Source organism: Argopecten irradians, chromosome 4 (assembly GCF_041381155.1).
Source record: "Argopecten irradians isolate NY chromosome 4, Ai_NY, whole genome shotgun sequence".
Classification (NCBI taxonomy): Eukaryota; Metazoa; Mollusca; class Bivalvia; order Pectinida; family Pectinidae; genus Argopecten; species Argopecten irradians.
Window position 1 is genome coordinate 16901286 of NC_091137.1, and position 25323 is coordinate 16926608.

General features: G+C 34.3%; 1 protein-coding gene across 1 annotated transcript; it reads right to left on the bottom strand.

Annotated features, from left to right (window-relative positions):
• Positions 1-6554: 6554 nt before the first annotated feature.
• On the bottom strand, positions 6555-25020 carry LOC138322129 (ornithine decarboxylase-like). Its single transcript, XM_069266184.1, has 11 exons — positions 24931-25020; positions 24266-24362; positions 23751-23827; positions 17966-18138; positions 17505-17642; positions 17048-17213; positions 16400-16547; positions 16027-16142; positions 15455-15660; positions 7720-7773; positions 6555-7400 (listed from the first exon to the last, which is right to left on the bottom strand). The coding sequence occupies exons 1-10, from the start codon at positions 25018-25020 to the stop codon at positions 7749-7751; spliced, it is 1236 nt and encodes a 411-aa protein (XP_069122285.1). The 3' UTR covers positions 6555-7400; positions 7720-7748.
• Positions 25021-25323: the final 303 nt, after the last annotated feature.

Here is a 25323-nt window from a genome sequence, read left to right on the forward strand (position 1 = left end):
CCATATCTTAAAAATTTCTTTCCAAAAAGTATTTAAAGATCTACTTATTTCCAAAATCCCTTCTTTTCTTAGCCTTAAGACCTTGTCCCCTCCATAAGCTTCAATATCATCTAAAAGAAGTGACTTCCATGGAGAACAATTTGATGGGTCTATTAGTTTTTTTATCCAACACATTTTCAAAGCATGACAAAAAGTTAAAATATGCGGAACTCGTAGTCCACCTTCTTCATAATCCCCATACATTACTTTTCGTTTTACTTTATCTATTTTATTGTTCCAAATAAATTCAAAAAAACACTTCTGGAGTTCTTGCACAATTTGAGGAGGCGGATCAGGTAAAACTGTCATTGATTGGATAAAAATGGGTAGAGCTAGACTTTTTATTACAGTTACTTTACCAATGTATGTAAGATTTCTAAAGGACCAGTCATTTAGAAGTCTTTTAACAGAAGTTAATTTTTGAACAAAATTATCATAAAATATATTTTCTGATTGGAGATTGTATGAAATGCCAAGTAATTTAAATTTCCCTTGATGATTCCAGCTTAAATTTCTTTCTGGAAGTATTTCCTCACCACAACCCCTTTTTGCCCCAATCCATATTGCCTGGGTTTTTTCAATGTTTATCTTAAGACCTGATATATGGCCAAAATCCTGTAAAATATCAAGAACAATATTCATAGAGTGTGGATCATCTGATAATGTGAAGGAAGTGTCATCAGCAAATTGATTAATTAGATATTCAGAGTGATTTATTGTGATACCTTGTATATCAGGATGGAATTTAATTGTTGCGCTTAAAATTTCAACACAAAGAATAAAAATATATGGACTGATGGGGTCACCCTGCCTAACTCCACGAGAAATTTTAAAAAATTCAGAACAATGACCATTATTTGTCACACAACTGGAACTATCATTATAAAAAGTTTTTATCACATTTAAAAAAGATGGACCAAATCCATAAAAGGAGATTTTTCAAAAAAAAAAAAAAATTCTAAAGAATCGAAAGCTTTTTCAAAATCAATTAGTGAAAGTAAACCTGTTATATTCTCTTTGTCTGTTTTAAATATCAAATCATTAACTATTCTATTGTACTCACCAATATATCTACCTTTTAAAATCCCCTTTTGAGTTTCACTAATGATACTATTTAATACTATTTTAAATCTATTAGAAATAATTGATGATACAATCTTATAGTCTACATTTAATAGAGTAATGGGTCTCCAATTTTTAAGATATAATTTTGACTTACCTTCTTTCGGGATACAAGTTATCATACCCTGACGTTGACTAATTGAGAGCATACCAAGTTCATGTGCTTGATTAAAAGAATTTATCAAAAAATTATAAATATCAGCCCAGAAAAATTTATAAAATTCCACAGTAAACCCATCCAAACCTGGTGACTTATTATTATTCATATTTTTTAATGATTTAAGACATTCGTCATAATTAATATCACCTTCTAGAATATTTTGTTGCTCAACAGAGAGTTTGGTTATAAAAGGATTATCATTGTTAAAAAATAAATTATCTGTATTTGCTGTTTCATTGTCATTAGTGGTACTAGAGTAGAGACATTCATAATAATGTTTTTGTTCATTTAAAATATCTTGTAGATCTGTAATTTCATCACCAGTATCTTTTAAAAGCTTTGGTATAATTTTTTCTTGGTAGTGCCTTTTCTCTAGATTACAAAAAAACTTAGAACTTCGCTCACCTTCGACTTTCCATTGGGATTTGGCTCTCATTATAATACCTTTTATTTTACTTTCTCTAATAAGTATCAATTCATTTTCAACCTCCTCAATGACTTTAGCCCTTCTTTCCTTTTCATGATTTAAACTTTCAAGTTTTTGCTCAAGGTTTTTTTCTATTTTCTCTCTTTCCTTTTTTTTGAATGAAGAATAAGCAATTGTTTTTCCTCTAATCATTAATTTCATAGTTTCCCACAATAATTGATGGCTTATTGTATAATTAATTAAATTTTGGTCATCTTCTTCTGGATTAATAGCATAAATGTTTATGGTATCTCTAATACAATTTTTAACAATATTTACATATTCTGGGTCACCCAGCAGACTATTATTAAACTTCCATGTTCCCCGCCCTTTTGGTTGATTTACAAATTTTAAATTCAAAAATATGGGTGAATGGTCAGAACGATAGCTTGAACCAATTTTAGAACTACAAACAAAGGGAGATAAATCTGAAGATATTAAAAAAATAATCTAACCTGGCTTGTTTTCTATGTGGACCTTGCCAAGTGAATAAATGTTTATCAGTATTTGTTTTTTTCCAAATATCCAAAAGATCAAATAGTTCCATTAATGCAAGAATTTCTTTTCGATTTACCTCATTATTTCTGTTAACATAATTCTTGGTATCTACATCATAACTCTGTTGAGCATTCCAATCTCCTCCTAAAATAAAAGAAGTGTTCTGTCGCAATTGAAGTTGCTGTGAAAGATAATGATAAAAATTAACATTGGTATCATTTGGGCCATAAACTGCCACTAGAGTTATGTTTTTATCAGAAGAAGCAAGTACAATGTCAAGAATAAGAATATTTCCAGTTTTGTCTCGGGTAATAGACAGTAGTTTATAGCCAAAAGTGTTATTAAAAAGAATCCCAACCCCACGACTATTTGAGGAATATGAATTAAACCATGCCTGATAACCCCATTCATCTTTCCATTTTTTTTCTACTTCTTCAGTTGAATGGGTATCGATCAGGAAAATGATATCACTTTTCTTTTTATACTTTTCGAAAATGTCTCTTCGCTTCACAGAATCAGAGGCTAAACCTCTACAATTAACGCTACATATTTTCAATTCATCCATATATATTTATAATCTATATAGATATAAGATTGACAGATAAGATAAAAGCATATGCACAAAATATACATACTGTAACTACAAAAATGTTTGTTCCAAGACCTAGCACATACATACAGCTTTGACTTGTACATGTATTTGAAAAAACATAGAAAACGAATGTAACTGATTTTACAATTTAAGTATATCCCTTCCCTGTTCCCAATCATAAAAAAGAGCAAAAATAAGCAGAGACAAAGAAAGCAACTACGAATTCCTGTCTCATATTTACTTAACATTCCCGGATGTGAATATATGACCTAGCTCCCCCACTCCGGCTCAAACCAAAGAAACAAAAAGCAAAGAAAAAATATTAAAAGTTTAAATGAGACGATGAAGAATTTTTCAAACTCTTTAACCCAGTACTGTCTTCATTAATTCGTACAACAATAACTACAAATGTACTTCTGAAAACGATTGAGTAAGTCAGAAGTTACAATTACATTATACTGATTATTAAAATAGCTAAATAAATAAAAGTACGTGTGTAAGTTTCGGTTCATATTTAAACAGAACAATAACAACGAATGATAATCGTAATAATAATAGTATGTGATATTTTCCCTTTTGAATTGGCCTATGGCTTACAGCGATACCAGGTACATCTGTATGTAAACGGCCTAATGTATTGTATCTTAGTATAAATATCATAATCTTCAAATAATTCACACGTGTCTGAGTTCATAAGAACAGCGAAAAATACTTATAAAAAAGCTATTATTCAAGTCACTGTTTCGGTTTTATATACATAGAATGCAGAAGATTTCAATTTGATTCCACTTTTCAATTTGACCTGCCAACATACATGTAGATAGGCGACTTACATACAATAAAAAACATGATGTACCAAACACAATTTAACAAAGCATGACAATTTTTTGACTCGTGCCCTATCAGGTTTTCAAACTTACGATCTACGGCACCCAATCGCAATATGCACTATGTGTTGTTGATCCAAAGATAAAATTTGACAATTTCCACAGTGATCATGTCAGCATATCAAACCGACTATCGCTTCGTCAAAAGAACGTCCTTTTTTGGGACGTTGATGTGGCGCTGTGGTAGAAGGCGCTGGTATATTTGGCTAGGCGATTGGGTGCCGTAGATCGTGAGTTCGAGACCCAGATAGGGCACGAGTCAATAAAATGCCATGCTTTGTTAAATTGTGTTTCTTTGATATTTTATAACGAACTATCGTTGTACTTATAACGAAGTAATTTTGGTGGTCCATGAGATTAGTAATTAACGTGTTTAGTAATTAACATGTTTTATTGTACAGACAAAAATGACTAATCTATAGTTGGACTTTGTCAGTTTTATTTTCTTTGAAACTTCTGTAGTATGCTATAGTGGGATTGCACTGCAAAGAAGACAATAATCCAAATCTTGTTGATATATCAAAATTATATCCGTATTGAAAACAAGCATTTCTAACCAGTATCATTTCGATCTCTTCAGATAAACATAACTTTTTATTATTGCAGGTTTGATCGTTGACATGACTGAGAGTTACCCTGCAGCCTTCTTCTTTGCTGGAGTGACCTTTATAATAAGTGGAATTACGTGTTTGCCCATAAGACCGATAATAAATCATAATAATAGCAGGGCACGGGTAAACACTGTAGAGGTTGTCCATATTACTCATATGTAGAGAAATGCAATCCACATATCATTCAATATTCATCAACGGTTATATTAGGCAAAAATGTCTGTTTAGGGTAACCAAACCGACACTGACTTTTTACCCCCGACCCTAATATTTTTACACTTTTTCTACGAAAAACAATTTAAATCTGGACGGACATTCCATGTTTATAAATAATAGAGATTTGAGTAGGTAATGCTTTACTCAAACTACTTTAATTTACTTAAACAACATCAATCTTAATTATGACCTGTCGTACATCCCCTGAACAACACTCCTATAGAACAATGACCATACACGTATTGATTATTGTTGACACACATCGTCATGGATGTATAAACTGTAAAAACCGACAGATAAATATAATGTCGTCCACACTGCATTTTCATATCTGCTATCATGTTGTAACAGTTTATTGCTTAAACAAATGTACTAATTTCATAGTGGTTTACAATATATTATTTATGATATTTCACAAAATGTTTCAGCCTTTTTGCTTTTTAAGGTATCCATGTTCAGTGTGAATTCTAGCCGCTTTGTACATTTAATTAAAACTTTATTAGAAGAATTTCACTAGTTTCATTATAAAAACTGAGGCGAGTAGGGGTTGCAACCCAGTCTCTATATAGCGCAAAGCAAGTATAATTAAAAGTGCATTTTAGATACTAGTATTGCTTTTAAAACAGACCATTTTATCAAAGGGGTGTTTACAGTATATCGGGTATTCCTAATCGGAACTGCGTGTATATAAATACGGCATATGTAATGTGGAAATGGTGCATTACTGGTTTGCTTTGGCTGTTCACGGGCATTTGCATGGGCATATAGTATTGGGTTGGCAACTCAGTCACGTGACCTAAGGCACCCTACTTCATTTTAAGCGATTAAAAAGTACATTTATTCAAACTAACATGTTACAAATTATATACAACCGTATTTCGGAAATGTTTATCCTCCATTTAACGTTATCATTCATTGCCAACACTTATACACAACTGAGAACTCCGAGAATTCTGACGATTTCCCAAACTACTAGCTATCGTGGTCCAAAATCTCATTAATATACGGGGGGTTAAAATCATGCATGGGCGTGAGGGTCGTGTCGGCATCCTTTTGCGACGGAGTCTTTTAGAAATCGACAACTGAGAAATGGATCCCGATTTAAATATACATTACATGAAGAATATTTTGATATGTTGTTTTTCGTTGAGAGTGTTTATTATTAAACTTTTTTATATATACACATGCAGCCCCATATTTTACTGCATACTGTCAATATTTTACGTTGCAAATGTAACATGCGGTGTCTGTCGGGATTGTTGTCCTCAAGATATATGTGGTACTTGTAATAGGTACAATGTAGATGACGGCCGGTCGGCCATCTTGTTGACCGGTCAGTTCCCCGAAATGTAATATGCACAACTAGGGTCCTAGGGGAACCTACATATGAAATTTGAGACAGATCCCTTTAGTCCCTTTAGCGGTAACAAACTTTAACTATCAAGTAGCCCAACATCTGATGATGATGGGCTAAAAATGAATAATTTTAGACAAAGAATATAGGGTATATACATGTGTTCCAAGCGGAACGTTATAATACAAATATAGCGTTCTCCGAGGTCGATATATTTTCTGTGATCGATATAACGATGTATTGACCGAAATGAAAATGCTATAATTTTACTATTATTTTTCTGGATTTTTTTACATCTTGAAATGAGTGTGAATCTAAATAAGCATCACATTGTAAATTCTGCTTAATGCTGATATTATGTATGTTTTTTATGTTTAATTCAAAGACAATATCTGAAAAAAGCATCAATCTGTGCACTTTTTGGACGCTATTTCATATATACCCGTTACATGTGTGTTTGGAAATGTATATTACCTATGAACATGTACATGTACACCATTACACCTGTAGCTCAAGTTCAAAACACAGTCAAATGTAATGTTTCATCTCCGCCGAAATAATTCACTTCGACGTCAAAAACATATTAACAGTTTTACATTAAGTCATCATCAGCTTTGATAGGAATCGAAACCGTCGACGTCGTCTGTCACATTTTGTGGTTACGCTTAAGCTCAAACTCTTGTCATCAAGGCGTTTGTTTCAAAGCACCAGAAATACGAAGCGTTTCGGTAACGTAGATAATGTTATCTAAAAATAAACGTATTCTTTTTTTCTATAATCGACTTCAGGAAAAATAGGGCGATATATTTTTATCGGTGATCACGTGCCGTGTTTTTACCAATGAGAAGTGACAAAAAATCCACAAATATAATAAGCTAAATTATCATTAACAATCATGAGAGTCTGGTTGTTATAATTCTTTAAAGCATGTACCCGTACATAAATGGGTACAGTTCCGATACACTCGATAGGTTATAAATGGTGCCCTAGTTAGAAATCCCTTGTCTGTTTCTGTTTCGAATAAGGTTAATAAAATGTCCTAGTTATTAAATAAATCATATTTAGGACAGAATATTTACAATACATTACACCCGTGAGCTATGTGGTTTACAGCAATAATAAAAAAATCAGCAACTTTAAAAAAAAAAAAATTTGTAAAATGTTTTTGATGATCGAAAACGAAACGAGCTTAATGGACATCAAAACGGAGATTAAGACACGTCAAAAGCATATTTTACTGGAGGCTGCGGTTTTTTTTGCACAACTGCCTTGTTATGTTGTTTCCATGTGTCATCATCATCAAATTATAAAAAATGGCCGCCGTCTTCCTTATCAACGATGACCGATATAGCAGGAGACATCCAAATACATCTGAAATATCTTATCACAACACAGAAATAACTTATTTCGTCAGATTAATGTCATGATGGTCACAGGTTTTGATAACCCAACGTGCTGTAAAAGAACCAGAGGTTGTTGTATTAGCTGATGAAAGTACTGTAATCGTCTATGTTTAAATGATGAGGACAATTCAGTATTTGTCGCGCTAAGACAAAAGATTTTTCAAATAACAGTTTCTGAATAACGCTATAATGCTATGGCAACTAGTGTATTTCGAACGCAAGAAAATATTAATAAATGTAAATACTTATATCATATATTACTCAAAAGCTATATATAACAACACCAAAATTCAGAAAGTGAGGTCATTAAGATATCAATTGATATTGATATTATTTGCATAAAAATAAATGAAATTAATTAATATGTTTACCTAGATAAGGAGTAACAAAATTAACGCGATCAGCGATCCATCTTCAAGGAGTCCCTGTAATTATAATAAAGCAAAAATATCATAAACTAAACTAAAGCTAATAGATGATAAAAATCAAATGAAAGCTAAACATGTATGTGCCATAACTGGAAATGTTAGTTCTTCTTTCGTAATCTATTGGAAACCATAAGTCTTGTAGAATTAAGCTGTGAAGATCATTCAAATGGACTGTCAAACATGTTTGAAAGCTAATATACCTTACTTACAACACTGCATGATATAAGACATACAATGTCTTACAACTATATAAATATAGAGTGTTATACTTTATATATACACTTGGCCATAAGTTAGGGAGATAGCATTTCCGCTCCTGCGCACTAACCTTGCCTCGTTTTAAAGAGAAACTATTTATATGTAAATGAGCCAGTCTACCTGCATGCGGATCTCCTGAAAACCCCATACTTGAAAGCTAGACTATGAACGCTACTGGGTGGGGTAACAGGGAGGGACCAAACTCAACCCCCTCAGCCTCCGGCTGATCTCAAAGAATCCTCCTCATCCGTCACTAAAGCTAGGATGAGGGGGGGATTCTTTTCCGATAGCCTCCGGCTTTCGGGGGTTGAGATAGCAAGTTGAAAGAGTGTGAATATGTCTAAAAGAAAAACCAAACACCATACTGTCAACCATAATAATGTATATTTCAACAAACAATGGTAATGGGAAAACTCCCAAGATATGGTCAATAACTAGGTCAACATTATACCATCAGTGCAAGACCTTCTCAAGTAACCTGTCCGCGCGAGAGCACTGCGTCCGCAAACTGACTGTCGGCAACCACCACGTCCCTTCGATAGAAGGTGGCGAAAGTACATGAATTTGTCCAATTAGCTGCCTGAAAAATGTCATGAAGTGGCACGCCAGCATGGAAAGCGGCCGAAGTAGATGCACTCCTAGTGGAGTGAGCTCGGAAAGCGGAGCTAACACCTGCACTGGATAACACTGTACGAATCCACCGCGCTAGAGTAGCGGTACTAACCGCCCTAAAGGTAACATATGACATCAAAAGTTGTCGCGTCTTCCTGAGACCACTAGTAACAGCTATATAATGCACCAACGTACGGTACACACAAAGTTCTGCGTCAACAAATTTCTTAACACAAACACTGGGCTGAGTCCTTCCTGGACCCGATGTTTTTAACAGAGTCACAATATGAAAAATACAACCATCCGTAATGTCCTGCATATGATCCAGACTTAATGAAACCAAGGTCTGAGCACGTTGGGCTGTAGTAAGTGCCAGAAGCATAACCAACCGAAAGGTTAAGTCCTTCAGAGAAAGTGCTTCTAAAGGGTAAAGAGTTCTAATATATGCTAAAACAACACTTACATCCCAGGTAACCCGATATTTAGGCTTCGGAGGATTGACGTTATATAAGCCCTTCATAATCCTGGTAATAATAATACTATCATAAACACGTCCAGAAATCAATTGTAATGTCTGAAACAGCATTGAACGATGTGTGTTCAAAACACTATAAGACTTCCCTTCTGTGTGTAAGCTGATGAGATAATCAGCTATGTCCTTCTCAGTCGGCAGCTCACAATTAACTTGTTGTCGATTACACCAAAGTGTCCACTTCCTCCACGCCAAGCTGTAAGCCTTGTTAGTTCCTGACCTCCACGACCCTGCGACCAGGTCCTGAGCTGCCCTTGATAGGCCTTTATGCTTGAGGGATTGGCTGATACGAGACAGGCGGTCAGATGAAGCTTTCTGTAAAGTGGATGAGGACGACCATCATGAGGACATGTAACCACCTCAGACTGCACTGGTAGCCGGACCGGCGACCTAATTAACATATCAAGCAGATTAGGGAACCATGTTTGAGCAGTCCAATGTGGGACAATAATTATAGCCTGTTCAACCCTGTCGGATTATAGCCTGTTCAACCCTGTCGGACCATAATTTCTGAAGAATTCTCCCAATCAAACAGAATGGAGGGAAAATATAGGGCCTAAATGAAGTCCATGATATTGAAAAAGCATCTACATATTCTGACCCTGGGTCAACAGTCCAGGATACATAACGACCAAGCTTACAATTGACCCGTGATGCAAAAAGATCAATGTCAGGTACAAAATATTGTTGACAGACCCTACCAAAAATGGCCGAACTCAGACTCCATTCTGTTTGGCTTGGAGATTCTCGAGATAAGTAATCAGCCTGAACGTTAGCCACCCCAGGGATATGTGCTGCAGATAAATAAATGTCTCTGTTCCAGCACCACAACCAGATCTCTCTAGAAAGGTAAAACAATGCACTCTGTCTGCCCCCCCAAGTTATTGATGTAGGATATAGCAGATGTGTTGTCACTCTTAATAGCGACATGTACCTGTCTTAAATCTCGACAGAAGGTTTGAAGAGCTAATTGAATGGCCTTAAGCTCCAAAAAATTAATATGTCTACGGGCCTCAGCAGCCTTCCAGCCACCTGAAATCGTTTTCGTACCATGCTGATTGGTACATTCACAAACCGCACCCCAACCATCAAGAGATGCATCTGTAGTCAAGAACACAGTAGGCTTAACTGGGCGTATGGGCTTACCATTCATAGTTTTCAAATTCTCCTGCCACCACCTAACTTCTAAAATACTCTCCTCTGAGAGTGTGACGGGAGAATCATAATCATCCCCCGAATCATTGAGGGCTGAAACCTTATCAGATTCAAGAGATCTGTAGTAAAATGGGCCCAATAAAACTGCCCTGAATGCTGAAGTCAGACTGCCAATAAGTGAAGCCAATTGCCTAACCAGTGGGCTATCCGCAGATACAATATTTTGGCATTTATTCAAAATTTTCACCACCTTATCTTCAGGCAGAAAGACCTTAAATTGTACAGAGTCTAAAATATAGCCCAAATGACAGATCACCTGGACTGGATTCAGAACAGATTTTTCAGTATTCACCTGAAAACCTACAGACTCTAACGTAGATGTTAAGCTTAGAGTATCACGAGAGCACTTTTCTTTTTCTTGTGCTCTAGTAAGAGAGTCATCTATATAATAAAAGGTGTTAACTCCCCTGCTTCGCAAAGAGCTGTATACAGGCTTCAGAACCTTTGTGAACACTCGAGGGGCACTGGCGAGTCCAAATGGCAGGGAACAAAAACGATAAAGTTGGCCCCTCCAAAGAAATTTCAAAAATTTTCTATCTCCAGGAGAAATAGCAAGACTGAAATAAGCATCTTTTAGATCAACTGAGGTAAAAAAAAGTCGCCCTGCTGGATAGCTTCTAAAATAGTCTCCAGTGTTTCCTGTTTAAAGTGTTGATAAAGGACTGACTCATTGAGATAACGCAAGTTAATGACGGGGCGATATTTACCGTTTTTCTTTTGCACAATGAAAATATTTGAAATGAACTCGCCCCACTCGTGTTCACAAAGCTCAATAGCACCTTTACTAAGCATGGCAGTCACCTCATTGTCAATGATAAGCTTCTCCTCATCAGAGAACTCTATGGGTTTAGGAACAGTAGACTGAATTGGAATCTCTGTAAATTCAATATGATAACCCTGAACTGTATCAAGGACCCACTGGTCAGATGTTAACTTCTGCCAAACTGGCAGACAACGAGATATTTTGCCGGAAGGAAGATTTTTACTCACCTCTACTGGGTGGAAGCCTTGGCCTTGTCCTGACTCTGGTTGGGGAATGATTGTCGGCGACCTCTCCTGTATCGCCCTCTCTGGCCCCTTCTGTTGTAATATCCCCGGCCGGACCACTGTTGACCCCGACCGGACCACTGTCCGTTTTTTGATGCCGAATTGCGTCTGTACGTGGCCTTGTGTATCTCATCCAGGTCTTTAATACGTTTGGCTACATTGTCACCAAATAGCTCTGCCCCTATCGGCGTTTCAGAGTTACACAAGCTCTGTAAATGAGAGTGTTTAATGCCACTACGCAACATGAACCGTCTCTTGACTGACATTTCATAATGTAAATTGCAGAGGAGACTCACCGCATTGTTCAGCAGAACCTGTATTTCCTTCATATCCAGATCCTTGAGTCTTAACTTCTCGATCATGAACATAATTGGCGTTAAAGAGTGGGCCAGTAATTCCTGCAGATCCTGCATTAATCTGTCTCGTCCGTGGAACTGGGGTGAGACCATACCCCAAACTTCACTATTAGTTCTAGGCGGAAGCAAGCACTCGAGATTTTTAGGAATCTTGTACAACTGTTTCAGCTCTGAAACATCAGCATTCGTACGAACTGCCGTAGTAATGTCCTCAGCAATTTTTGGCTTTGACTGACACACCGCAGGCCCGAGTTTTTTCTTATCAAAAATGTCCGCCAATTGGAAGGTAAAATTCTCCTCAGGACAGTCCGCTGCCTCAGCGACTGACCCACACTCAGAATCAAAAAACGAAAAGTTCGCTGAACGAACATTCTGACGTGCCGGAGCGTCAATCTCATGCTCCGAATTATCACTCTCCAAAACGAAAGCGGAAGTAGCATTACATGCGTTTCCGGACGACTGCGCCTGCGCAAAGTCCCGCTGACCAATCGCAGCCGTAAGACTATTAATAGCAGTTAATACAGCTGACATATCGCTGTTCTCCACATTTTCAGCCTTTTTTGAACCCGTTTTACGCTCAGCGAGCTTCGGGATTTTGTAAACGGATGAAAGTCTCCCGGTAGAGCCCTTCCGTTTTTGAGTCTTGCTACCTGCAGTCTTATTTCGAGTATTTTGAGCCGGCGGCTCGGTATCGTCCACCACATTGACGTTAGCAAAGACATGGGCACCCGCGGAGCCCTGTGGTGAAATATCCTCATCGAGGACATGGATATTATTGTCAGAAATTGACAATGAGTCGTCGTGGTCGGAGTCCATGACTAAAAGACCACAAGCAAAAAGGACGACAAACACACCTGAAACAAACAAACACAACGTAAACACCACGAAAAAAATAGCATGCTACCGCAGTATCAAATAAGAACGAATAACAACTGGCTCGCGAGGCATAAAAAACCACAAACACTTACCAGTAACCCGAACTGGGAACACGTGTTGTCTGTCGTGCAGCTCAAAGCGAAAAGATGGGGTTTTCAGGAGATCCGCATGCAGGTAGACTGGCTCATTTACATATAAATAGTTTCTCTTTAAAACGAGGCAAGGTTAGTGCGCAGGAGCGGAAATGCTATCTCAACCCCCGAAAGCCGGAGGCTATCGGAAAAGAACCTGATTTTGTCAGTTATATTAAAAGAGCGAAAAAGGACGGAAATTCATACGGATATGCAAAAACAATACATTTATATCTATAAAGATATCCCCATTATGAAAAGGAAATGCATATACAAAACCTGGATGTGTTACATGGATTTAAAAACATGCTCTGAAAAGGTATTTTCAAAACAATAAAAAAGTTTCAATTCCTTGGTGTTTTTTCACAAGATCACTCCATGTAATGCATATTCTGTAACTTGGCCCAATGCAAAAACCCATCAATAAATTGTAATAAACACACAATTTTCAATATGTGGTGTAGCCTCCGCGTGGTCGAGTTGATTTTGAGGTAATAACAGCTATTTCTGAATCAACACAGCTTGTAATTCTGCAATATTTTAGCATCATAGAACCCGTGAGTTGACCTTTGGTCGGAGAAAGTCCCCCACACATGCTCTAGGGGTTCATGTCTGTGATATTGCAGGCCATGGAATAGTTTCTATGAGCTCTGTCTAGAGAAACTCCTATACTAGGCAGGCCCTGTGCGGTCTGGCATTATTATCCATCAGGATGGGACGAGCTGTTAACGCATGGGCATCAAAATGAGGAACAATTAAGGGATATGCAGTTGCAGGAAATGATCACGGTACCTTTAATTTGTGCATTCAAAACATCGAGAACATGTAAGTGTAGTTTACAGTTCTTAGAAAGGCATCCCCTATTTCTCGGTCTCCAAACCCGAACCATTCCGTCGTTGGGACACCATCGGCCATTACTCCAATGGATCCTTCGCTATGACCTAATGTTCCATGAACGCATACCACCTTGTACCATGCCTGATGCTTCCATCTTTTAGCAGTCGTTAGTTTTCGACGAGCCATCATTAAAACACGGGCAACAGGTGCAACGAACGACGTTAAAACACGTGCAAATGCATCTATACGCACAACACAAACGTATGTTTTGTTATGATAGAATACGTGTGTCACTGGATAGTCAGTGATCAATAAACTTAAAGGATCCATATCGGCTGTTACATAAATGTCTACTTGTTCGAAACGAAAAAAACAATGTCATTAACTCATAAGTAAAAACTGTGCTCTGTTACTAATGGCCAGGTGTATAGAAGAACGAGAGGATGTACATGTATATATAAATCTACAATAATTTATACGAAGCTGTTGTAAAGGTACAAATATTGGACAGAGTCGGTTGATATATAGGGCAATCACTGTTAACGTTTAGATAAACAAGTGATATGGACAGAAAAAAAATAAACAAACAAACTAAAAATGAAACATCGTAATATCTACAATTTGATGATATGCGGAATGACATTGATATATGAATCAAATCAAAATATGTATTTTAAACAAGCACAATATTATTATTTTGAATTCCGCTTTTATGTATGATATATGAATTTAATATGATATTAAATAGCATGACGGTCACCAGTTTATTTTTTGTCAAGGTGTTGGATTTTTATCTCTTTGTAATAATTTTGCATAATAATAACATCAGATAGAAACTATGATCAGGGATATAGTTATCATGCCTTGAAACTCTGTAAAGGAAGTATTTTACGAAAAATTCTACCGCTCTGTACACGAAGCGTTTTGAAACATTTATAATTCTTCCAGTGTCATTTACATATCAAATAATTTCGGTTTCTAATTCAAATGAGTGGACTAATTCACAATTTCATAAGTATACTGCATTACACCAGCTATAGAACACGGAAGTAAATCTTCAGAGTTCCCCTACAACGTACGCCGTTATAACTATAATGTGTTTGATGAGATATTTTGATGTTATATTGTTACGTTGAAGAACAACAAGAAACTAAACTAAACTCCAAAAACACAATTTGATTATATAAACAACATTATTCACAGATAGTTTACAATAATTGGTTTGATGGGATATTTTGATGTTATATTGTTACGTTGAAGAACAACAAGAAACTAAACTAAACTCCAAAAACACATTTTGATTATATAAACAACATTATTCACAGGTAGTTTACAATATCTTATTCAATCGGCGGTGGTACAAAAACAATACAGAAGTGGTTACTTATCTGTAATCGAACGTTCTGCAATTATCAGTAATTTTTCTTGGTTTAAAAAAATATAAATCAAAGAAAAAAAAGTACAAAGGATCCAGACAATTAACATATGCACAGAGTATTTTGGAACAATCCGTGTATATACTAAATTTCTTTACTCTATGTATATTTTTTGAAAGTGACAGTTGTACTTTTAATATATATCGGTATTGAATGAATACCAAGTAAACAACTTCAGAAAACTCCAGAACTTTTCAACTAATATTATCTAACAGGTCTCAGGTCTCAAATTAACAACTGTTTCTACGGGTTATTTCCCTTGCCACTTAGTCAACCATACAATGTAATGAGATGTTCTGGGATTGATTCACAAATGAAGAGTGACTTAAGTATTATAAATTATGCTATTTAAAATGTCCGCACCGAATTTGTTCTTACCAAGTTTTACGTGAATAAATGTAATACATTCGGGGGGATGGCATTTTGTTGAATTGAGTGCGAAGGCTGAAAGAATAGGCTCCCGTGTAACGAATATGTACCCATTCTCCGACCTCCATAATTGGCAAAGGAATGTCAATGGCCACACAGTCTATACCAGAACACGTGGGACCCCACACTGTACTAGTGCAGACTTCAACAAGCTCCTGAAATATATCAAGATACTTTTATTATTATAATAAGATGATTTTATATCCAGGATCATTTAAAGATATGCAATGTTTAAGTTGGGGGTAGAGGGCGCCTTGATGAGGTAACTTTAGTACTAGAACAAAATATCGACCTATCATCCTGCATGGGCCCGGATTTGCCAAGAAAACTATGACACTAGATCACCGCCACTCCACATTTAATTTAATGACATATGATATTTTAACACTTTGTGAATATTAAATATATGATTTATTGCTAGAATTATCTGGAAGAAGCATGATTTATTATCCCCTTATTATTAGGTTAACATCAAATGATTCAAAAGATATTTCAAAACATTATTTGTATAAAATGTCAACCTTGTCCTTAGGATGAGTTGGTTTCATATCAATTGCTTCTCTGGCCTTGGCCCAGTGGAACGTCCCATACACTCCGTCGTTTATGTTGTACATGCTATGGGAGATAGCGGCATTGTCTGAAAGATAAATGACGTCATCATTTATGAAGATACAATTTACAAAGCCAAAGTCGTATCTCTGCTTAATCACATACAATGGTGAATCTTATACTGTAAACATATATATATCTTTAAGTTAGTATTTTTTTCTTTGAAGCACAACGTGTCAAATGTTTGCATTATGAAGTTGCACATTATATGAAAACTTAAAATGATACGTGTGAATGTATATTCCATAATGTTACAGGAAACATATTCGAATATATGAAATTTACCATTATCATAGAAAAGCTTCCTTCCTATGATATTGACGCCAGCACTTATTGATGTTTCTACAAGATAACGTCCCGGCTCTGCTATTACTTTGACGCCGTCCGATTCCGGAAAATATTCATCCAGACAGTGGTTTATAACGGCAGCATTCTATAGCGAAAGTGACGTTATAAAAACTATAGAGAATACAGGCTCACTACAAATATCTTTGATAATTATTTTAGGAAACATGTAAAAGGACACCATATTAAGGGAGCTGTCAATATCTACTTAAAATTCAAACACCAATCTCGATATATATAGACTATAACTGCTGTAAACAATCTATGTAGTTACACATCAAGAGATTCACGAAATGGAATATCTAAACCATCAACTCACATTGCAATCTCTCATGTTTTGCATAAATTGCCTTAGAGCTAGCCATTGAGTGTTATCAACACATGAAAGTGATTCTTATTTCAGGAAACCTTATCCGACAGTAAAATATGTTAAGTATTAATATTCAACTATGTTTCAATAAAGACAACCGTAGAATATCGTAAGAATTAAACTCATGCAGTAAAATGTAAATGAAAGAAAAAAAATGGCCGTTAAGAGAAGGTTTACGACGAAATTGCTTTGGTTTGACTATCAGTCGAAAAACTTACTTCCTCTATAGTCGGTCGATCAACATCTCTACCCCTATATCCACCCCCAATATCTAAAATCTCCATAGAAAAGCCAAGTTGCATTCCAACATCAAAAATTCTTCGGGCTTCTTTGATTGACGACGCGAATGCATCAGCATTAACGCAATTGCTTCCAACATGAAAACTGAAAAAGGAATTCCTCAAATAAGAAAATATTATAAAAAAAATCACAGCCTTTGAAATACGTGACATCTACTTGATTATAAAATATGAAACACGATTGTCCATTATATATTGACCACAGTTATTACAGATGACGAAGAACAATACACAAAATAAAAATGGAGAATTTGCATCGTACAATTGTCCTTGTAAGAAGAAAATGCCAACAGGTCTGTGCGGAATATTTACAAATTATCAAACAACTTCAAAAATATCTAATGCCGTGGTTTATGATAAACTGAATGCCGCATACCACACTCCATTGATGTTTAGACCTTTGTTCATGGCCGACATGAACAGATCACGTGATTCTTCGTAGGTACATCCATACTTATTTCCAAGTTCATAGGTGACTTTGTATGAATGTTTTGGTCGGAATCGAAGTAACAATCTGCAATTTAATAATATATTAATGTAAAATTTGCTTTATAGATATGAAATTTTTCATAATTGATATCATATTGAATAATGATTAAATAGAAATTCGTATTGTTTCATGTAGTTCATGTTGGTTTACACGATATCTTTTTCATACTACACTAGAAATTGTCATTACATAATTATATTAACAAAGAGAAAAATGTACTCAAAAGAGAAATTATGTTTGTCGAGCTGAGTTAATCTCACAATTCTAACTTGTTTGGTGTCTCAAGTCATTGAAGACATCGGTGACGTAAAATTGAATTGCTACCAACCAAACGTAATACCACACACCTCGCTGATGGATACAGAGTTTTGATTTTGACCAATTCCTCTTCACTATCAAACGTCATCAAGTCAACGTTTTGTTCCCTGGCGTACGTTAGATGAGAATTTTGTTTACAAGGGTTGGCGTAGATAATACGAGAAGGATCAACTCCTAATTGTAAGATCTGCTGTATTTCCTCCTATGAAATAAGGCAAAACGTAAGGTTGAAAACCACTTTACTGTAACAATTGGTGTCTGTTTCATTGTCTTACTACAAGTAACATTTGTGTTTATTACATTATATTAACATTCGAGTTGGTGAATTATGGCTTGATAATTTTTGGAGGGTTTCGAGATCCATAAACGTCGTCTGTAAAGTACGACTTACTGTCAATTAGTTTCACCTTCTTAAGTCAAAATAATCACATCAAGATCTGTCATCACAATGACAAGCATTGCGATTAATTGACGACATATCACACTTTACTCACGTTCTTCTTGGATTCTGAAACTGCTGTATTGCTCGTCACATTATAGCTAAATATGACATCTAATTTGTATGTTACCTCTTTTACTAATGAATTCCTAACATGCGGGTATGATAACATTTTTACTAATAAATATGACATCTTACATGCGGGTATGATGACATTTTTACTAATAAATATGACATCCAACATGCGGGTATGATGACATTTTTACTAATAAATATGACATCCAACATGCGGGTATGATGACATTTTTACTAATAAATATGACATCTTACATGTGAGTATGATAACATTTTTACTAATAAATATGACATCCAACATGCGGGAATGATAACATTTTTACTAATAAATATGACATCCAACATGCGGGTATGATGACATTTTTACTGATAAATATGACATTTTACATGCGGGTATGATAACTTTTTTACTAATAAGGATGGCATCCAACATGCGGGAACTAAAATGTTTTTACTAATAAATATAAACTCTAACATGTGAGTACGATAACATTTTTTTATTTCTTTTATTTTCAATCACATTTCATTGCAATGTTATACAATGTATAGCAACTACACAAATACAAATTAGATATTGTGTCACAAACAGTCATCCACTCATTCAAAATCAAAGTTTTTTTTACTGATAACATTGCCTATTATTTATGAAAAAGAGAAAAGGCAGATGAGTTAGGCAATATATATAAAGATGTGCAGGGAAGAAAAGCAAGTGGTGGAGGAGATTGGGGAAGAAAAAGATATAAAGTCAGGGCTGGGGGAAAGGAGGGGGGTAGGATGACAGAATGCACTTTTTAATTTCCATACCTGATTTCATATAGTAACTTGCTTAATTGCAAGAGATGAATTATAATAGTAAATGCTATGTGTGAAAATAGGAAAAAAAAACATAGTTGGACATATACACATAAAGTAGCACTTAAAATTAGCAATTTTAAAAAGTCAAAGTTGAGACAAGATTTACAAATTTTATCCAGTTTTTCGAATCATTATTAAATTTCTTTATGTAAAATTGACCTTTTCCATAGGCTATATATTTCTACTAGGTATGTTAATCTATAATGGAATTGACTAATCTTATAACATTAAGTGAATTTGGTAAGCATCTACTTATATATATTTATTGCTTAATATAGAGTAAAAATTCATTGTCAATTCTGTTATATATTCCAATATGGTTGAATATACCAAAAACCATTGTTTCTTTATTGACAGCAAAAGGTATAAAAAGAATATCAAGTAATTTTCAAAATCAGTTAAAAAATTCTGTACTTCAGCACACTCCCACAAAAGATGGGTAATTGTCTCCCTTTCTTCAAAGCAGAGCATGCATTACGGATTATTAGATAGACCTATTTTAAAAAGATAAGAATTTGTTGTCAAAATATGGTGTGAAATTCTAAATTGTAACCATTGCAGTTTAGTACTGTTTGTGACCCGAAGAGGTATATTATATATTTTCTTCCATGCATCCTGATTGTAATCAAACATTTCTCCCCACTTAATTTAGCCAGTAATGGTAGTTTCATTTTGAATAAGGATTTTATTAAAAAAAATCTTGAGATCCACGTGTCTTGTCAGTATAATTTCAAGATTTAAAGGTATTGTTGGAAAACAACTCCTTTTATTGGAATAAGAGATGTATTGAGATAACTTTTAATACCCAAAATTAATCCATGATATTCGAGAAAATTACATATTTTGCCATGAATGTCAAACAATGCAATAAAAGAAAAAAAAGTTTCACTAGTAATATCTTTCATTAAGTCTTGCATACATGTTATTCCTTTATTTAAGAAATGAGTAAAAAACATATTTATTCGCAATTTTTATGTTTTCATTATACCATATTGGAGATTTTTACACAGCGATTCTATTACTTATATTTTGGAAAGGTTTCAACTTGAAATTGCACCATGATTCAAAAACATCTATCCATAAAGCATGTTTTATCCTTTTCATTACTATATTGAAGTAGTCATTGCCACAATACGCAAAAACAAAATTTACCTTTGTTTTCAGAATCACACTTCATTTACTTTCTGTCCTATAAAGTTTCCTTATCCAAGTAAAATTTTCAAAGCATTGATATATGCCACTAAGTTAACAATTTTTTGGCCACCATTTAAATATCCTCTGGTAATTACATATCTCTTAATTTTATCCTTGTAACTATTCCACAAAAAAATGAAAATAATTGAGTCTAACTGTTTGATAAAACTATCATCAGGATTGGGTAAAGAAATAAAAAGGTAATTCAACTGAGAAATTAAAAGTGATTTAATAAGTGTGATTCTACCAAGAGGTGAGATATTTCTTTTATCCTATGCCTTTATTAAACATTTAATTTTTACTATTTTTTATCATAGTTCAATTTCGGAATTCTGTGTAGGTCAACATGAGAGTCTATACCGAGAAGCGTAAATTTATTAATCTCCCCATTTTAAGTTTAGGTCCGGAAGAAGTGTATCGTTACTATATTTTTTTTACTTCCAATCCAAATCACCTGAGATTTTCCAATATTAACTTTTAATCCCGAAGAAAATCAACTGCAGCCATCAAAGAACCTTGAAATATCTTTATAATTACCTTGTTGACAACTCTATAATTACCCAATATCAGTCTGGCTTTACACCAGGAGATTCAACTGTGAATCAATTATTGTTTATTTATAATGAAATTGTTTGTAATATGGATTAAGGCTGAGAGGTTTATTTTTGTGAAATTAGCAAAGCAATTGACCGAGTATGGCACCAAGGTCTTTTATTCAAATAATTATACGAATAGCTAAAAGGACCTCTTTCACGAACAATGGAAATTTGAGCACGAACCAATTTCATTAAACCTAATGTTACATAAAACAACATTAATGCAAATCCTTGAAATACGTTTAAAAATTTCAAAAGGTCCCAGTGGCCTGTGCTGAGGCCAAATTAAAGTTGCCCAGTAGAGGTGTATGACAGGGTTAACTTTTTGATCCAAAAAGGTATAAAAATAATGTTTTATGTAATAAAACTGTATTATTCTCTGAAGAGTATAAATAATTACATATTATGAATACAAATATGAAGGCAAAATGTAACAAATAAAATTTTGGCTACATTTTTAAGACAGAAAATGACGAAATTTTGGGTGTTATTTTCGGCCATGTCAATCACTAACAATGTTGATTCACCCACTTCCAGTTTGAATGCACCAAAAATATTCTCTAAAAAGTTGGCTCATTACCTAAAGTAAATGTAGTGAACATTTAAGAAAAAACTTGTGGACAGGTAAATTTGTCGTTTAAAGTCTTAGTGAGGCAAGGTATATTTTTAGCAATATTACACTATGGTCGCACCATGGCCCTTTTCAACCATAAAATTGAGAAAACAAAGAAAGATATTTCTTAATCTTATTTCATACTGATTAGTTACATTAAATGTAAAGTAATATATGATTTTATAACCTATATACAATGTATTGTAGTATAATCAAAATGTTGAATCACGATAACAAAGCGTTACGTAATGTTAGGGCATTATCATTCATTTTTCAAGCTAGATGACGATCGCAACTGCATTCTCAGAAATATACTTTTTATTTACAGCTGAAATGCATATAAAGTAAAATAATAACAAATCTTCGAAAAAAAATGGTTTGGAGTAGATTACTATGTAAGAGAATCAAGTTTTTACCAATTTTCATACATCCAGTATATTAGTACATATGTATATGTATAATGTTGTTAATTTTTTTTCTCAAAAAATTGTGCTTTCAAAGTGTTGGCAATGGCATTAGATCAAACCATTACAATTTTTTGTGTTAAAAAACAAAGACAAACTGATATATTATTTTCTTCGTTCAAAATCGCATTGGTTTTACCATATTTAGTATTTTGAAACAGTTTAAGATTTAGATTGTTCAGAACATTTTGTAATCAATCAACTGAAGTTCGAGTTCGTGTTTTTGAATTTTCTTCAGAATTTTCAAGATCAGACACTCTCATTTCCTGTTTGACTGTTTATCTATTATCTCTACGATTAATACCATATCCGCCAATTAACGTTTTTAGAATTGTTTTTGTACATAAGGAGTACTTCGGAATTACTGATAGCATTCATATAATTCTTAACTCAAAGTCAGTTTATATAGTATGGAATAAAACGGTTTCATCGCCACACACTCTTTACCACATTAGTTTATATAATGTACATGTACTGTGATCGAAGCCTTTCTTTTGTGTCTAATACTCAGTAAAGCTATTTAATTTTGTAATTATCAAATAATACTAACATGGAATTCAAATATGATTATTGACAATAAAATATAATCAAGTTTTTATGATCTACTTTCAGATAACGTGTATTTTTATTATTAAAACTGCTATTTTCAAGATTTTTACAAGATTAAAGAAGTATTTGGCATTAATGTATTTAAATCAGAAATGGCACATACATGAGGTTCCAGACCAAATTAAACTTAAAATCCAAAACAATGTTATATGTCAAAGTGATGAGATTTACATTTGTTAGCATGAATCGATATAAATGTTAATCTATCAGAAATGTAAGCCTTGCAAATAATTGAACTACTGTAGGTTTGTAACATGACCCATGTAACCTGGTAACTCTTCGCTCTCAAACCACAGAGTTACAAAATCCCATTTTAATCACTCTCTTCACTGTATATATGCTCTATAATTACAAAATAAATCATAAGAACTATACATATTAGCTACTTCAAATGCAAAACAGCTTATTATGGTCTTAATACACCCAAATGTAAAAGAAATTTTCCAAATAAAAGAAATAGCACAACATTTCTCGTTACGAATGGTTAAAAAAAGCATTTTGTATGCTGAATATAAACTGTAGAGTAGCGTTTGTACACAATACATGTACTGTGTTGTAATAAAATTACTGTACATTAATGGATGACAAAAAACACATCAGATCTTTTAACTTATACATCATTTATGTAACCAAGTATTTAAATTGGAATATGATTTAGTATTCCATTTGTTATATCTACGATCGTTCGAGCCGCTTTGAATTTGCAGTTTTAAAAAAATATGATTTTTTAGCACAGTAGTAAACTGATGAATCATGGTACAGTATAGCTTGTCAGAAACGACGGCCCTTGAATATTCCATATACATGTGTATTTTGGAGTGATTAGATGACATTTTCGGAATTAATCTATAGATAAAATAAGTATGATAACATTTTTACTAATAAATATGAACTGTAACATGTTAGTATGATAACATGTTTACTAATAAATTAGACATCTAATATGTGAGTATGATAACTTCAAACTACCTTGCTGGCACAGTCGAAACTGCTCCCAAGTAGCACTAGGACATTTACAATCTGTTCGTCATCGTTGCACTTCAAAGCTGTTGTAACAACAAAAAAGTCCAAAACATTCTCATTCCAAATGATTTAATTTTGGCCATTACATTATCTATATGGTTATACTGAATATCACATCTTATATCAAGTCCTGCCCATTACAATTTTATAATCATATAGTATCTTGCAAATTAAAAGATAATATTTATCAAATGTTCATTTGGGAGGGAACCCTTCTTAAGTACAGAGACGTGGGTGCTAATCAAATTAGGATAAAATTCACTTCCTTCAAGGTCTGTAGATTGGCGGCTGTAATACAGAACTCCACATTTCCTTTATCATATAAATTACAAGTCAAAATGGCATGCATTTAAACGGGCGAAACAATATGTACTTCATTAAACTATTTGTTTAGCATCATGCTGTTTAAGATGGATCATAACGTGAAAAACTGGTTCATGATTTTATGACAAAAGTCCTACCATAGAACAGTTCCACACGAGGAAACAGTTTGTACCATTTTCTGTACTTCTCAACCACTTCGTCTACATCGACTACAACGAGGGGGTCGTCTATTCCCTGATGGAACAATAAAACAATGAGAATAGGGACAAGAGTTGATATATTGCATTTTTACATATTACAGAACCACTTCCCTTGTGGATAGATACCTATCATGACGTCATTACTTTTTAAGCTAAGAGAAAAGTATAGCATTACCATTTACCCTTGCAAAAACCTGACGTCACAATCACTACCTAACCACAAAAGAGGTCACTTTGTAATATGGAAATACAAAATACGTATATAGTGCAAAAATAGGTAAGGGCGACTCTTTATGGATTTACATATACTTCTAATCACCTCGTATTTCAATCAAGCCTGTACAAATATACAATTAAAAGCAAAATTAAGCATTCAAAGAAGAGCACCTTTCAGACGATACCATATACATATTTGTTTAATGTTCCAATAAATGATTTGGAATTATTTATTTTCAGCTTCAATAGTTTTAACTTTTCTCAAACAGTACATTAGAACACACGGTAACGATTAACCTAGGTTCATGTTAAGCAGAGTTCCAAGGTTCTTGTACAGTAGAGTTCCACACACAGAAAAGGATATATACATTATGTATCAATCTTACCTGCTCTATGTGATGTTCGACTTTAGTCCTGACGTACTCATCATGGCTACGTCTGATATCGACAAGCTCTACAGTATTAGTGTCGTCCATTCTCTAAACAATCTGAACACAAACACCTATATAAGTAACATATATAATGATCTTCACTAGGCCAGTTAAATCTGAAAAGTTAAATTTGCACTTAACATAGCCACGCCTTATATATGGACTCAACTGCTTAATACGTATATAAACATGTATGTATAATTTTATGTACTTATAGTATGTATTAATGGCAACCAATACCTGTAAGTACAAACCTAACAAGCAGTATCTCAGGGGGTATTTTTGATGTCGAACATTTTAAAACGTTATAACGACATACGTCAGATTTTATCATTTTATTTGTGACAG